The 16,277-nt window shown below is 45.2% G+C and overlaps 1 protein-coding gene across 1 annotated transcript in view; it reads left to right on the top strand.

Annotated features, from left to right (window-relative positions):
* ppp2r3a (protein phosphatase 2, regulatory subunit B'', alpha) overlaps positions 1–16,277 on the top strand; it is a 54,958-nt gene that overhangs the window by 19,466 nt on the left and 19,215 nt on the right. Inside the window, exons 2-3 of the mRNA XM_035168594.2 lie at positions 2,264–2,336; positions 11,232–14,743. Of these exons, the coding sequence (XP_035024485.2) occupies positions 11,987–14,743 (2,757 nt within the window). The 5' untranslated portion in view covers positions 2,264–2,336; positions 11,232–11,986. The remainder of the gene's footprint in view (positions 1–2,263; positions 2,337–11,231; positions 14,744–16,277) is intronic.

Raw genomic sequence — 16,277 nt, 5'->3', positions numbered from 1 at the left:
ACACACACACACACACACACACACACACACTCTGTAGATGCACATAAATGCAGCCTGCAGCTATATTTGGAAGGCAGCAGAAAAACACCCTGTGCCTCTCCTCCTCTTCTTGTGTTTACTTTGAATCTGCGGTGAAACCAAACCCAGTTTTTTAACCTGCACAGACAAACAAGCTCTTTTCATTACATCTCATTATATTATTCTCATTCCACATGTGCTTTTGTTCTGCTTTCTTATTTCCTTTTATGCGCGCTGCACTTTAACTGCCCTTCTTTTCATCAGCCGCTGCCTCACCTGTTGCCTCCGGCCTTAAAACCAGAGCTTCTCCCCAGTTTTATTGCTCATGTTGTTTGGTTTTGTTATTTGCTCGTCGTCTTTCATCTTTTCCTTTTACTCACCTGAACTGAGTTGTTTCAATTATTCTGAAATCCATTAGAGTCTGTAGTTGTTAGTAACCAGTTGCTAGTTTCAAAACAAACCACATATGTAACTTTTTAGCTGAAAGCCTTCGTTATTAAACAACTGCAACAAATAACTGATTCATTGATTTGAAAATAGTTTGGGTGATGGATAATTTCAGTTTAACAAGATTAACATGTCAAAACTTTCTTGTTTCTTGCAAATAATTTCCAGTCTCTGTTTGGTTTATGATTATAAACTCAATTTATTTGAACAATTGAAGATGTAATGACCAGAGTTGGGAAATTGGGATGATGTCACTATTTGGTCCTTTAGTCTAACCTTTGAGGTCTGTTATGTCATGGGAGTGATATGTAGTTTGAATTAAACCCAGACTACATCATTATTAAACAGAATTTTGTTAAGAGTCAGGTCATTTCTTTCGACAGGATTAGAAAGATAACGTTAGTTCCTTCAGTTGGTTCGGGTAGATACTGTAAATGCAAAATTATTTCATCATTCACGACTTACTGAACAGTTTTAAGTTGGTTAACTCAAGAGGAGGTGGTGCGACCGGCTAGTGGCCAGATGTTGTATTGTTGTGAGCATCTGTAAATGTCTCTGTTGTTATTTGCTGTTTGTTTCCGGCTCACTCGCCCCGATGCACCGATGTGGATCCATGTATGTAAAGTCCCAGACGTCCGCTGCGGCGCGCTGTACAAGCAGGCTGCTTCTCATTAGGAAAGTCTAGACCTAAACCCTCGGCTTATGCAGCTAAACCCACATCCCCGCCAGAGCCTGTATGTGCGCCTGACATACGCTGAGGGTTTACGGGTAAGGGAATGAAAAAACCCTGCTGTGCGCTGATGTCTCAAACAGATGGAATTAAATGTCAAGGAAGGGAAGAGCCAAACATGAGTACACACCAGAGGAGAGTGAGGGGAAAGATACTGTTAGTGTTTGTTTTTCATGATCCCAAGGGAGGGGATTCCCAAGATGAATAATGCAGGATGAAATAAAATAGAGAAGTGCTGATTAAGGCCTTTTCTATGCTACTGCAATATTTTTTGGAAAAGATATTTTATCCTCTGTGTTTAAAGAAAAGTTTGTATCGCTTCAGGCAGCGAGGTGAAAGAGCGCCTCACCTATTCTGTGCATTGGTGACATTGAACATGATGCACCATGGGAAAAAAATAAGAAAGGCAAACTCCGGTTTACCAGCGTTAAAAAAAAACGGGCTTAAAACGTCATTAGTGTGTGGACGAGAGGCCCAAACGCAAAAAGGAAAAACGTCTTTTGGCAAAATATCCAATTTGTGTGGACTAGGACATAACAGGTGAAAGATTGAAGGAGAGAAAACGGGGAGAAATGGTCAGATACTGGGAGGCACTGGAAGTGAGTGATGGCCCCTTCGCCGTGGATAAGGTTGTTTCTGACGCACACGGAGACACTGAGACCCACAGAAACATGTGCACACATACGTTCCCCTGACATGAAAAGGCAGCGGGACATTCGACCGTGAGCAGCCACCGGGGTCACATGCACAAACACAACTCCGAGAATAGACTCTAAACACTGGGGAAGAAAATAACCCGGTAACAGAGGATGTGGTGTGTGTGTGTGTGTGTGTGAGAGAGAGAGAGAGAGAGAGAGAGAGATGGCAAGAGAGGTCCGTGTTTTTCATTCTGTGTTCTCGAGTGTGTTTGTGTTAATGCATTTATTTGCAGGGTTAACTGGTCTTATAAAGAAACAATCCAGTTACTTTCTAACAGAGCTTCACTTTCATCCGTAGCTGTAATGAATCCCATCAGCTGTTTATTATCTATTAAACCCTTGTGTTATGTCTTTACTGTTGTTCCCACAGATTTCCCTCCGCGCTGAGGTTAACGCACAGCCGCACGTTTAACAGAAGGGACGGGAGGAGAGTTGAGGCAGAGGTGAGCATGGTCCCAGTTTATGGTCTTGTTTGTATGTTGGGTTGTAAATAACCTTCTAACAGGCTTGAAGTGACAGCTGGTCCTGTGTGTCACGGTTGCTGCTGCTGCTGGAATCGAACCGTACAGTAAGACGTGGCTCCCAGCCCAGTCAATGAATCAGGCCCTGCGGTGGACAAGTACAACAATAACCATATATTACGTGGCTCTGAGTCAGGGTCCGTGAGGGGGAGACAATCCACTAATAGCAGGGATTACTTAACGGACTCCTGGGACCATTGATACCAAATTACCGCTCCGGCGCACATCATGGAAGTTTTGATTGCAGGGTTGGTCGGAGCCAACGGTCAGTAAATCGTGGTAGTATGAGGTGTTTAGAGTTTCAGTCTTGACCATCAATCTTGCAGACTTATTTGAGCTGCGTTTCAGTTTTGATCAGCAGCTCCACATTTAGGAAACAGACAATCAAGTAAAATCCCATCAGAGGTACCGAAGCCGCCACATCACGGCAAACGTAGAAAGGAATCTCCAGTTCTAACTTCTCAAATGTGATGATATATTTTTTTAATTATTTATTCTCTTCTATTCTCTGTAGATTCATTTAGAAAACCATCAGTTTTGATAATTAAAATCATTAGTTGCAACACTAATTTAGATGCTGGCGTCAATTTGTTGGGGCTTAAACTGATATGACTGGTCGAGATGTTGGGGCAGGAGAGGGGACGAGGAAGAACACGCTGCACCTCAAAGTCCTGATTTAGATGTGGTTTTGGGTGTGAGTGTGCGTGCGTGTGTGTGTATGTGTGTGTGTGTGTGTGTGTGTGTGTGCACATGGCGGCAAGATAAGGAGGGATGAGTCAGTGGTGGATCGGAACACGATGACTCTCCTCACCGTCTCCGTGACGATGGGCCATGGCGACAGGGGTTTGCGGTTAGAAACCCTAATCTGCTCCTCATATGACCCTCTGATGGACAGGGACAGCAGTCAACTTCGCGCGCGCACACACACACACACACACACACACACACACACAGATAGATGGCCCTCAGACTAGTTAGTCTGGCCTCAGCGCTCCAGTCTAAACATGTTCTTATATGGCTTTCTGTAAAATCTGGAGATCTCGTCTCTTTGTCTCATTATAAACACAAAGTCCCGCAGCCTACATGCAACTGTCCCGTGAGCACAAACACGTCTGAAAAGACGTCGTGTTTGGACATTTCCAACGACGTTAGAGGAGTGAGAATGATTTTTTTTGGGTCTTCCCATGACATTGTAAAGATGTCTTTCAAATGTTGCTTTCAGACATTCAGACATTACATTTCCCCTTAGGGCCAGAATATGGCTTTTTAAAATGTAATTGTTGAGTGTAGTCTTGCTTTGGCTACTTGTGTAGATGTCTGTTATTGTAGTGATGTCTGTTACTTACGTTGATGTCTGTTATTGTAGTGATGTCTGGTATCTGGGGAATGTCTTTGACCAGCAATGAGTCTGGGATCTGATCCATGTCCTCCTTTTTGAGCTCAGAGTGATGTTCATTATCCAGCCTCAACCAACGCTGACGAGATAAAAATCATGTCAAGCCAGAAAACCAAAGGGTTACTGATAAATTTACACTTTTGTCACCCTGGGCAAGTGCCTCCTTTCATCAGAGAAGTCTTTGAGATTTTACATTGAAGCCGTGTAAAGCACAATCCATTTATGATTTATGATGTCTGTTGTAATTCACTGAGCTCAGGTTTCCTCCGCTACCACAAGAGCTAATTGTGACCCAATAAAACACTGTAACTTGAAATAAACAGCCATCATCAGCAATTTAACTGAAAGTGGAGCTGCTTTATGTTTCAGGTTTGGCCAGTTCGTATCTCAGGATGGACCAGAAACACAGATGTGCTGCTTTTGGCTAAGAATGCCGCTGCTTTGTTAATTTTTTTCCAAATTACTCGTTGATGAGTCCCAGTAAACGCTGCTCCAGAGCACTGGTCACCAGTCTATTCAAAGTTAATTGATATTGAACGTATCGCTTGATGAAATCATACCAAATTCGAACCGCTACTTCCCTGGACCTTTAACTATACACACGTGAAGGTGATACGATGAACTGGCCTCAACATATAGGAGCCAAACACAGACAGAGATTTCTGGAATTAGCAGAAGGCACAAGTCAGATGAATCAGATCGGCTTCGTAAATTGTACAGTAGGTTTATATTGAGCTAAGTGTGTTGTGAGCAGCTGCAGGAGAAGAGGAATTTGAGCTCAGGACTGAGTTTTTAAGGATGATGTGGATCAGGGATCAAGAGAACAGACGTCCAGTGAGAACCACCGGCTGAAACCTGATTTGTGTGATGATTATTTCTTTTCTCACGACTTAGACAAACAAGTCTATGGATTTTTTCTTCCTGCTCAGTCTTACGTGGACTGAATATGTGATGAATTTGTTTCGAGAAGTGAATCGTCCTCCGTGATGATTCATGCTTTAGTTCACTGATTTCGAGCCTCGCTGCACAAAACACAAACAAAACCAAACTTCTCCTCTCGAGCTGATGTACTGGATGTGTGTGCACCCAGCTGCTGCCTGGTCGCTGTGGTTGGTGGAGGCTGGTTGCCTTTGGCGTCTGGGTTGTAGGTGGTAGCAGGAATGAACAGTTGAGTGACTGAAATCAGGTCAGCTGTCTATGCGCATCACAATAGATTTATATGGCATCCTTCGTCTTCTGTGCAAGCATGTGTGTGTTTTTGTATGTGTGTCTGTGTCCTAATTGTGTGTCTCCGTAGAAGAACATGACCAGAATCATGACATCACCCAAAATGTGCTTTTTAAAAACAGGCATTGGGTCATAGTGAGCCACAGGCAAGGCAGGATGGTGTGTGTGTGTGTGTGTGTGTGTGTGTGTGTGTGTGTGTGTGTGTGTGTGTGTGTGTGTGTGTGTGTGTGTGTGTGTGTGTGTGTGTGTGTGTGTGTGTGTGTGTGTGTGTGTGTGTGTGTGTGTGTGTGTGGGGCGGGGCGGGCGGGCGGGCGGGCGTGCGCGTGCGGGCGTGCACTGCAGGTTCGGATGTATTGAAGCCAATGCCAGCTTTCATTATCATCTCATGAGGCCGACAGTGTTGTGTACTTACAGCATGTTTTTTTGTGCTCACTGCACAGGAACAGCAGGATCTCTCTGTCTGTGTGTGTGTGTGTGTGTGTGTGTGTGTGTGCGCGTGTGTATGAGATCAAGACTGTGTGTGTTAGCCTTATAAGGCCAAGCTGTTTTGACCAGGAAATATTTAAGGATAAGAAAAGACGTGAGTCACTGTTTTCCCTCATCTGCTCAGAAGCACAAAAACATCCTCTTCGCTGCCCTCAACACAATACCTCAGGGGATGTATTGTGTTTTATACATGCAGGTGTGTGTGTGTGTGTGTGTGTGTGTGTGTGTGTGTGTGTGTGTGTGTGTGTGTGTGTGTGTGTGTGTGTGTGTGTGTGTGTGTGTGTGTGTGTGTGTGTGTGTGTGTGTGTGTGTGTGTGTCCATGTGGTCTGTAGTTACTGTTTAGTTCCTGACGAGTTGCTCAGCTATTCCCACAGTCCACCTTCCTGAGATATGAGAGGAGCGCCGGGGGGAACAGCTGTTACAGCGCTGTAGGTATAGATCTATGGTGGAGCCCCTGTGCCGTCTCAGCCTGTAAAGTAGGAGCGTGTGGCCAGTTAAAGACGAGGAGGAAAGAATAAAGCAAAGAGAAAAGGGGGAAGAGGTAAAAAAAAAGCCAGAGAATAGAGAGGGAATTAAAAAGCAGAAGAAAGGCAGGAATAATGGATAAAGTGACAGCGACAGAATGAGAGAGTTTTGCTGTTGAATCTGAAAGAGGCCACAAGACTAATTAACTCCTTAATTACATAATTACCAATGAAGTTATGTTTTCAGGCCCTGTCCATTTGTGTGTTTGTCAGCAGGAGTACACAATAACTACTGAACGGATTTCCACGAAACTTGGTGGAAAGGATGGGTCATGGGTCACAGGCACTGTTGGGCCTTGGCGATGATATACTCTCCACTAAGTGCCATTCTGGTTTAATTATTTATTTGCTATATTGCCGACTTACCCGATTACAGTCAGACATGAGGAAGTATGTTATGTTAAATGTGGGGTTAGCCTAGCTTAGCTCGATTTCAGTCAGAGATACGTCAAGGAACTGCACAATCATAGAGTTACAGCTACAGCATTTGAGCGTAAAATGTTTTTTTTAATAATCAGACAATACCAAAATGTTGCACAGACGGATGATGTTGCTGCACAATTTTGGAGAAATTCGTTTTTTAATCAGGTCAGAAGATTAATTTTGTTTATCAATAGATGACCACTACTCTAAACAATGTGAGTTGACCTGTGGCGTACCCCAGGAATCAGTTTTAGGACCACTGCTTTTTTAATTTATGCATGCGTCCTCTGGGCAGTGTCTTCTGGAGGCTGGAGTTTGTTTCCCGGTTGGAGAAAGTAATAGAAAACACATTAATCAGCTGCTGCCATAACATAAAGATGAATATGAACCATACCAATATAAATCACTGAGCTCTTTGTCCTGTGTTTCTCTCTTTGTTTACAGTGAAAATGCCTTCACATGCGTTTCATAAAACCCTCCCTATAGGCCGAGACCTGCCTGCGTGTACCTCATTCAACCCTGACTGCTGTTCTGACCTATAAAGGGCGGGGCCATTAATGTAGTGTGTGCTCGATCAAACCTGCAGACGTGATTTCATCATGAACAGCTGTCTGTGTGTATATAATGTGTGTTTGTGAGTGTGTGTGTGTGTGTGTGTGTCTCTGGAGTCCAGTGATTTGTGCTCTCAGCAGCCTGGGTCTCATCCAGACAATAAGTTTGGCAGACATAACCAGAGATCCCCCAAGTCTCTGCCAGACCCAAACACACACACTCACCCCCTCACGCCTGAACATACTCAGTCTTTCAGTTTTCATAACCGACATTAACTTCTTCTCTCCTCTCCCTGTCTTTAAGATCCCGCTTTATATTACGGTGTTAGTGTGCATGTATGTGAGGGAAAACCCATTGGGCTCATTCATTTTACCTGTGGTCTATGAAATTAAACCTTATGTAAGAAAACGCATCAGCTGCAAACTTTCTAAACGTGTTTGCCCGCCCTCATTCTGCAGATGTGCTCTGTCCATAAACCTACGATGATGCTTATTTACGTTACATATATTACTTTTTACTCGAGGGCTTACGAACCTCAGTTGTGTCTCGTGCACTTTCCACTGCCTGTGTTTTGGCTCATGTGCAGATGTCTGGTTTGCAGCGCAGCTCTCTGCTTCTCGCTTAGTGAGACCTGCCAGGGCTTTTCTTTGTAATCCAGACCCCGAAAACTCCAGCCCTTCTCCTCAAGATAGACTCATGACCTTGTGCATCTGGCACTATCAACAGAAAGCTCCTTTTTAAATGAGTTGTACCTCAGGCTTTACTTCATTAGACATCAGACAGAGGGAAACGAGAGGGAAGAAGAGAGGGTTTGTGTTTGTTCGATTCAAATCTGGTTTAATGCCAATTCATATTTAAAAATCCATTGAAATTCACTGATGTATCTGCTGAATTTCTCTTTTTGTTGCGGATCTTTTCATTCGCACAAGTAGGACAATTGTTTCTCCTCTTCCTGTTTTGGACAGTCTGACTGCCAGCTTGGCCATTTTCCTCCTTATTTCTCACTCCGGCTTTCTCTGCAGCTGCAGCTGACACACAGAATGATTATAATCGAAGTGTGGCCCGTGAAGGCTTGACAAGGACAGAGCTGTTTGCCAGAGCATCCCTCTCTCTGTCTCTCTGTCTCTCTGTCTCTCTGCCAGCTCGACAGATGATTGATACCGAGCTGATGGACAAATTCTGCAGCAGAATAAGTTTGATTTTATTTTCAAGAGACTGTGAATGTGTAGTGTGCGTGTGTGTGTGTGTGTCAGAGTAAATAATTAATGCGGTGATTACAGAAAGAAGCAGAGAAGTGGGTCAGAACTGCAGTTAGTTCATAGTAAAGAGCAGAGTGTGAGAAAAATGTGAGCGACTGAAATGATTAGAGAAGGAAATGACGAGAGAAGAAAGAAAATGGTTTAAAACTGACATTGTAAACAAGGGATGAAAGGTATTTGTTGATACTCTGCATTTCATTTCCACCAGACTGTGTGTGTGTGTGTGTTTCCGTGTGTGTGTGTGTTCTCAGAGGAGAGTAATGTTGCATAAAGCCCAGTAATCCCTCTTTTGTAGCCACTGTTGTCCCTCATTGTAGGGCAGCAGTCAATTCACAGAGCTGCAGTGGTCTCTCTCTCGTCTCTGTTTAGTATGTGTATGGCATCGCAGAGCTTTATGTTCTCGCTGTGTGATCTGTGTGTGTTTGTGCATATACAGTGACTGGGTTTAGACCTGTTCCACACTAAGGGGGATATGTTTGGGGTTACTGTTCGAACCCTCTTCTTCACAAAGACCCACTTCCCCTGGGAGGCCCCCCTGGCCCCTTGATGTGTTCCCTATTGACATGCACATGCATGCACTTCCATGCGGCATAAGTTGCACAAAGTACACAAGCGCTGTCTCTGTGCACAATTGCAGATGCACACACAGACACACTCATGCACATGAACCGACATACTTTTAATGGTTGGTTTGGAAGTTGTGACAGAGGTGGCCTCCGGTGATTAACTGCTTCCTGGTGAAGGTCAGGTTGAAGGCGAGATTTTTTTTTAGACTGGAGGGAGGGAGGGGAGGAGGGAGGGGAGGAGAGGCAAAGAAAGAGGGAGACATTGAGAGGATGGGAAGGTTAGAGGCGAATAAGGAGGTTGTCAGTTATCTCATCTACTCTGACAAAATAACTCCGTAACACAATCAACCAATCTACCTTCCCCTCTCTCCTCTTGTTTAGTTGATTGAGCACAAAGAGAGGAATACAAACTTGACAATAAATAGATACAAATAGAGGAAGCAGAGGATTAAGCACACAGATGGTGCCCGGAATTCACCGTCAAGGAAGGTTTGGTCAATGGTTCGGTTCAATGGCTAAATTCAAAGCTTAGAAAATAAAAGCATTTCAAATGGAAATTCTTGAATTGGAGTTAATACGTCATTTTTGCCAAGACCTCATAAAAATAAACCTACATTTTTCGTGTCCAGAGACATTCCAGATTTGGGCTTAATGCTTTGGCTCGTTGAAATGAAAGCTGATACCTGCTCCGTTCTCATCTGACTCGTCCATAAAACACGTCCGGAGAAGAGAGAAAACAAAACGGAGCTGAGCTTCGCTGAATCAGGACAGAGCCTGAAAACACACCTCAGAATGGGTCTGTGTGTGTCTGTGTGTGTGTGTAGGTTGTTGAGCATTATAAACACCAGTGGAGTTTATTTACATGCTCAGTATCACTGTGGGAAGCTGTCGTTTACTATGATATATACACAGATACTAAGTGCGTGTGTGTGCTGCAGGGAGAAAGAAGTGTGTGTGTGTGTGTGTGTCTGTAATTGTTATCCTATTCTATTTCAAACTATCTGTTGAGATTTCAAGTGCAGCTTATACCAGGAAGTGTGATTTCCTGCTCAAGAGACTGATTCAGCAGCATCCAGCTGTTATGTGTGTTTCCGTGTGTTGGTATTTGTGTGTGTTTGTGTGGATGTGTGTGTGTGTGTGTGTAGAGACAGCAGAGAGAAAGCGAGATGAGGTGTCCGCCTGTTGTTTCCACACAAACTCCTAATAGATGTTTTTCCAGGTGTCACAAACCCCTCTCCCCACCTTTCCAGCTGCTCTCCCTCCACCCACCACCCCCCTCTCTGTAGTTGCTCTTTTTCACACGTTTAAGTCTAAAACTCTAAAATTCTCCGGCGATCCCTGCTCAGATCATATATCTCTTAGCTCTTAGCCCAAGTTTTAATAACCTCAGTGTTGTTCTTTCTATTCCAGTGGTTATTGTGAGGATCCTGCATCCCACAGCTTTGCAGTCCTGAACTTATATAAACTCATCAGCTGTGCGTCTGTGTTTGAGAATGCAAAGCTCTTAAAATGAACTATTTCAGGGTCAGATCTTCATGGCCCCTTCAGACTAGAATCTGTGATTTGTGTAGATAAGACTGAGATAAGATTAAGTTGGAGGTGGTTGTTGCTATAGCAGTGTCGTCTCAACCAATATTAAACTTAATGTTTATATGAATACAGTATGAATGGGCATGAATGCGTAGGATACAGCCATGAGGAATGTGCTGCTTTTATGATGGAGGAAGGAAAAATGCAAAACACAGAAAAAAGAAACTGGTAACAAAGACACAAGAGCATCTTAAACTAACTGATAGAGGGAGAGAGATATAGAGAACGAGAGTGAAACATAAATGAGAAAGATCGATACAGGAAAAAAAGAATGAGAGAACTCCCATGTTGAATTCTTTCTCTTTTTTGTCTGTTTCAGTCTTTTTTGAGTAGAATAGACTCATAGACAGGATTTGTGTCGGAGCATTGGACAGAAAGGTGAAAGCAACAGGTGTTTTCTCTTTCCACAACACCTGCCTTTTATTTTCACTGAGTCATGATTTCTCAGCAAGGTTTTTAGACGACTCTTTGTAGATCTGCTGTGATGAAAGAGGGAGTCACGTCCTTTTCCTGCTCAGCCTCTTTAACCCTTCACTCTTCTTCTATCTCCTGCTTTTTATTTTGAACATGCGTCATGTTGTATTTGAGGTTGATGTGAAAGGAAAGGAATTCTTTGATGACAAAGCTAAATATCATCACATGTCATCTGGATGGTATTATTGTCTGCTCATGCTCCCTCAGCACATCACATTCACAAGTATCAACCTCCTTAACGATTTACTTTCTCTTTCTCTCTCTTCCTTTCCCCTCATTCTCGCCCTCTCTCCTCCCTCCTTCCTTTTCTGTCTCGCAGGTGGTGTCCTCCTGTCAGAAACGCAAGCTCCGTCCGACACATGGTTGACAGTGGGAGACGGAAGTGGCCGAGAGAGACGGTACGGGAGTGACAGTGATCCAGACAACCACTCAGAGAGAGAGAAGGAGGCAGTTGGCCATCTGTGGTTGGTCCCCTGCTATTCTGCAGCTGTGCCGGATTTCTGCTCCTTTCTTAAGTAAAAAAAAGGACACACAGTGAGATAAGGGGGTTCATCCTACAGCTGATGAGCCCAGACTGGGGCAATGTTAAGGCCTCAATGGCCTCCAATTAAGCCCCTGAGGCTGCTTCTGTTGAGGGATGGGTGATACCCCAGCTGGATGTTCCGCTGTCGCCACGGCTATCATTAGTGGCTAATGAGCTCCTGCTAGAGAGGAAAGGGAGACGCTGCCTGTGGAGAGAGGAGGAACCTTACAGCTGTTATTAAGAGGCCTGGAGATCTGACAAGGAATTATTTACCTCTGCAAGAGACAGAAACCCTTTAAAGCTTTTTCCTGTACAAGAAAGGATTTTGACTTTGAAAGATACAGCTACAGACATTTCTTTTCCGGTTCCAGCTTCTTGGGTTTTTGCTACAGCATTGTGTATACTGTACCATGCAGAACATCTTTACTTCTCACATGAAGGAGTTCCAGCAAAACACTATAATCCACTAGGTTTTTTTGTTAAAGTTATATTTTTGTTTTACACTTTGACATTATTTTGACCTTCCTATGCCCTGACGCACATTGGACACCATGGCAGCAGCCTATCGCGTTGTGGTGAGCAGCGTGAGCTGCTACAACAGTGTGGTAGTGGACCGGCGCACTCACTCCCATGCCGTGCACTACTGCTCAGGGCCATGCGGGGTGCTGTCCCAGGGACTAGACTGTACAGTCGCTCACCGCGGCACCTGCTCTGAGCTGCTTGTTGCACCTGACCTCATTTACAGTGACACAAACGACTCACCCATACACTCTCATAACATGATCACTCAGCAACTGCCTAACCATGGTAAAATTAGTGTTACCATGGATACGAGTTATAATGGGGGTCTAGAGAGGGCGGGGAGCAGTGGCAATTTGTCTTTAGGGGAGGACAGCCCCACATGGCGAGGTAAAAAGACCCTAAGTTGCACAGGATTGACTGGAAACCTGAGCTCCACTAGCAGTCTAAAGGACATAACTGAAGAGGCCATCAATCTGGCCAGTGGTAAACTCAAAGAGTTTTCTTTTGACAAGCTCCGCCTCTCCTCCTCCAGCCACGTTACCTTCCGGAAAGGTCGCAAGGTCCGCCCAGACTCTTTTAGCCGACGCTCCACTGACCTGGAGATCATCTATGGCCACTTCAGTTCTAACATTACACCTAACGGAACAACTAATGGCATGACAAATGGCACGGCCCCTTCTAATGATGAGAACATGCCGCCATTTATGATGGAGAAAGGGACAGGACCAGAGGAGACAAAGCTAAAAGGCAACTCTGGCCCCTTGACAGCCATCACTAAAGCAGTTGGTGGCTCAACAAGCAGCCTGTCAGGTTTTGGGTCATTAGACCAAAGTCTGAACACAGTGGCCTCCCTGTACCTCAGCACCCTTGGAGAGGAGAACCTGATTGCCCGTCTGCTGGAGAAGACACGAGCAGAGGCGGGCACTGGGGGAGCAGGCGGGGAGGACATCCGTGCCTGCCTCGACATCTTGCTTAAATGTTCGGAAGACCTAAAGAAATGCACTGACATCATCAAGCAGTGCATCAGACGTAAAGCCGGTGGAGGGCCAGCGGAGGGAGGGGCCAGTCCCGACAGCGTGTATCGAGCTGTGATGGCCAGACTCAGCACCTACCTGAAACGACTGCCTCTGGATCTGGAAGGGATGGGGAGTTTGGTTGGCAGTGGGCAGGTGGGTCAGGGTGCACCTGGGAGTGGCCACAGTGATTTGGCCGAGCTGGTCAATACCCTTCACTCTATCCAACAGGGACCTTACTCTCCAATATTTGGCAATGAGCAACCTCCTCGCTATGAGGATGTGGTGCTGTCACCTCCCATCCCAAAGACTGTTCCTCATTCTGCATCTTCTGCTCTCTCCTCTGTCTCACCTTCCTCCTCATCTTTCTTAAAATCAGACTCCATCCATACCAAACCAATCCAAAGCTTCCCATCCAAAACCAGCGCCCTTACCAATGGATTACAACATCCACATTCTTCGTCTATCATACAACACACACTCTCTCCCCCATCTGTGACCTTCCCTTCCAGCTCCAGCTCTTCTCCAACACATTCTCCCTCCCCTCTTCGTACCTCCCCAACTCCGCCATACACACACACTCCTCCAGCTTCCCCCATGGAGGCTCTTTATATCGAAGAGGAGGAAGCAGATGTGGGTAAGAGCCTAGAACAAATCTCACAACAGACACTAACTTCAACCAGAGGGATGAGCAATATCCAGAACAAAAATGGGACTGTGTTAAGTCAGCCCATGAACCTATCACAACCACACACACTCCACAATTCTTTAAACACGTTGCCAGCCAGCACAGGCTACATCCCCACGGCCTCTTTAACAGTCTCAGCACCCAAAGCTGTGTCACACAGGAATGATGACATCGACAAGCTGCTGATGGATTTAGAGAATCTGTCTCAGAGTATGAGCAACCCCAGAAATACTGAGCCTCCTCTTCCAGCCAAGACCAGGAAGAGAGAGGGCAGCCAGGGTCTGACCTCCAATGAGGCCCTCGCTCAACAGAAAATGTCCCAGTTCCAAATCCAGAAGCCAGTTAGCCATTTGACCATGAACGGCCCTAGCTCAAGGACTTCTCCAAGTCTCACTCCTCCCAACAGTGAATCTCCAGTAGGAGAGGAGGAGGATGGAGCACTTCTGCTGAGGATCCTGGAGAGCATTGAGAGTTTTGCTCAGGAGCTGGTGGATTCTGGGGCGGGAAGCACAGGGAGTGCTGAGAGGAAATGTGGGAAGGAGCGGGAGGTGATGAGGCTCCTGCAGGATACACTAGCCACCACCGGCAGGGCTGATACCCCTGTGGAGAACACAAACCCACCACCTGCTGCTCCCACTGCTCCATCCATGCACATAAATGCAGTGCCAGCGATCCCGCCAAAACACTCACCGGCAAATACAATTGCAGTATCAGTTACACCAACACCTGCTCCTACAGCATCTGAAGCTGTGTGCAACGCTACACCCGAACCTACCCCTAAACCTACACCCGATGTTGTTCCCGAACTTCTGCTTACGGCCACACCTGAGCCTACAACAGAAGCAACAGATGAAGAATCAGAGGCCTCTACCGATGACATCGCCTATTCTGTAACATCTGCACCCACCAGCTTGCATTCCACCGCACACTCAGTTGACCCGACACCTGTGGCTGCACCTGAAGCTCCAGCACCTGTTGCCATCCCAGCTGCAGCAGATATCAGAGAGGCTGCTGTTGCTGACCCTGCTGCTGTGAGAGACACCGGTTCAACACTACTCATCCAGCAGACTCCAGAGGTGATCCGAGTAAGTGACACACACACCTTAGAATTATAATTACTGGTAAATGTGCATTTATGGTATTATAGCTGAACAAACTGTGTTATTATTTGACGCAGTCTTGTGAGTGTGGCTGAAACACTTGCCTGCTGCTTGTAAAACACTTCTAGTATGAAGAGTATGGTACCTTACTAACCATTGCAAATCACTGTCTTGAGTTGGAATGGATCAGCGGAGGTGGGACACTTTTTCATTTAAATCCCTTTTTGTGATTTTTTTTTTGAAAATATCTGCACATGTAGCATTTGAAATTTTGAGATAAACAACTTGTGGGAGCTGCAATATTCACATGTGCGTTACTAAGTTGAGACAAATGAGGTGTTTGATGTTGACAATTTGACACGAGAGCCTCCATTGTTTTCAGTGTGTGTAATACACGAGGATTGCTGTGACACAGCAGGATTGATATCGCTGTAACTGAGGGGCGGTGATGAATAGTATTCAGTCACTACAATGAACACACCGATACAGTTTCCCTATCTGTGCTTGAACATAAAGGCTGGTGCTCTGAATCATGGGAAAGAACAGCTCATTGTGTTGGGAGTGGCTCTTTGTTTACTTTTCCTGGTTTTAAACTTGTGTTTTGTTGTGTGTGTCTGTGTGTGTGTGTGTGTGTGTGTGTGTGTGTGTGTGTGTGTGTGTGTGTGTGTGTGTGTGTGTGTGTGGGGGTGTTTGTTCTCCTTGCCTCACTAGGGAATATTTAGAGGTAATTTAGGGTTATGCTCCAGAGGGTGAGACAGAGAACAGTGACTGTGTGTGTGTGTGTGTGTGTGTGTGTGTGTGTGTGTGTGTGTGTTGTGTGTGTGTGTGTGTGTGTGTGTTCAGGACCTTTCCAGCATAAACACTGTACTTGTCAGGACCAATGGACCTCATGGCGACCAAACCTGAGGCTAAACTTAATTTTGAATCGTCATGGTTAAGGTTAGAGATAAGGTTTTTGGTTATGGTTAGTTAGTCAATTAATGAAAGTCAATGCAATGTCCTAATAAGAATAGCTGTGCAAACACGTGTGTGTGTGTATAAACTGAGAAAGGGGGTGTGACCTCAGTCCGTCTGTGATGTGGCTGCTTAGCTGTGGATTAAGGTAATTATGCATGACAGACAAACACATTAACACTGGCACCGAGTATCAAATCATTACTGTTGCCAGTTTCTCCCACTCTCTGCCTCGCTCTCTAATTTGCTTACTTGCTGCTCTCCCTCCATCTCCTCTCCTCCTCGACACTCTCCTGCAGCAGATTGTGTGTGTGTTTATTTACTGAGCTGTGTAACCTTATGCCCTGCTGATATGTAGGGCACCTATTTATGAGGTTACCATGGCAGCTGCCATAGTCTGAACGGAAGAGCCAGCACCCGAACACATCATTACGTGATCTCATTCCTCCTCCATCCTCTGACTGCTTATCCATCCCTCCATCCTCTCTCTTTTAGTGTTTTCTGCTCCTCTCCCTCTGCATCTTTTGTAATTTCTCTCCATCCTTGCATCTTTTACATATTCGCT

Source organism: Hippoglossus stenolepis, chromosome 10 (assembly GCF_022539355.2).
Source record: "Hippoglossus stenolepis isolate QCI-W04-F060 chromosome 10, HSTE1.2, whole genome shotgun sequence".
NCBI lineage: Eukaryota > Metazoa > Chordata > Actinopteri > Pleuronectiformes > Pleuronectidae > Hippoglossus > Hippoglossus stenolepis.
This window is presented reverse-complemented; position numbering and strand designations above follow the sequence as displayed.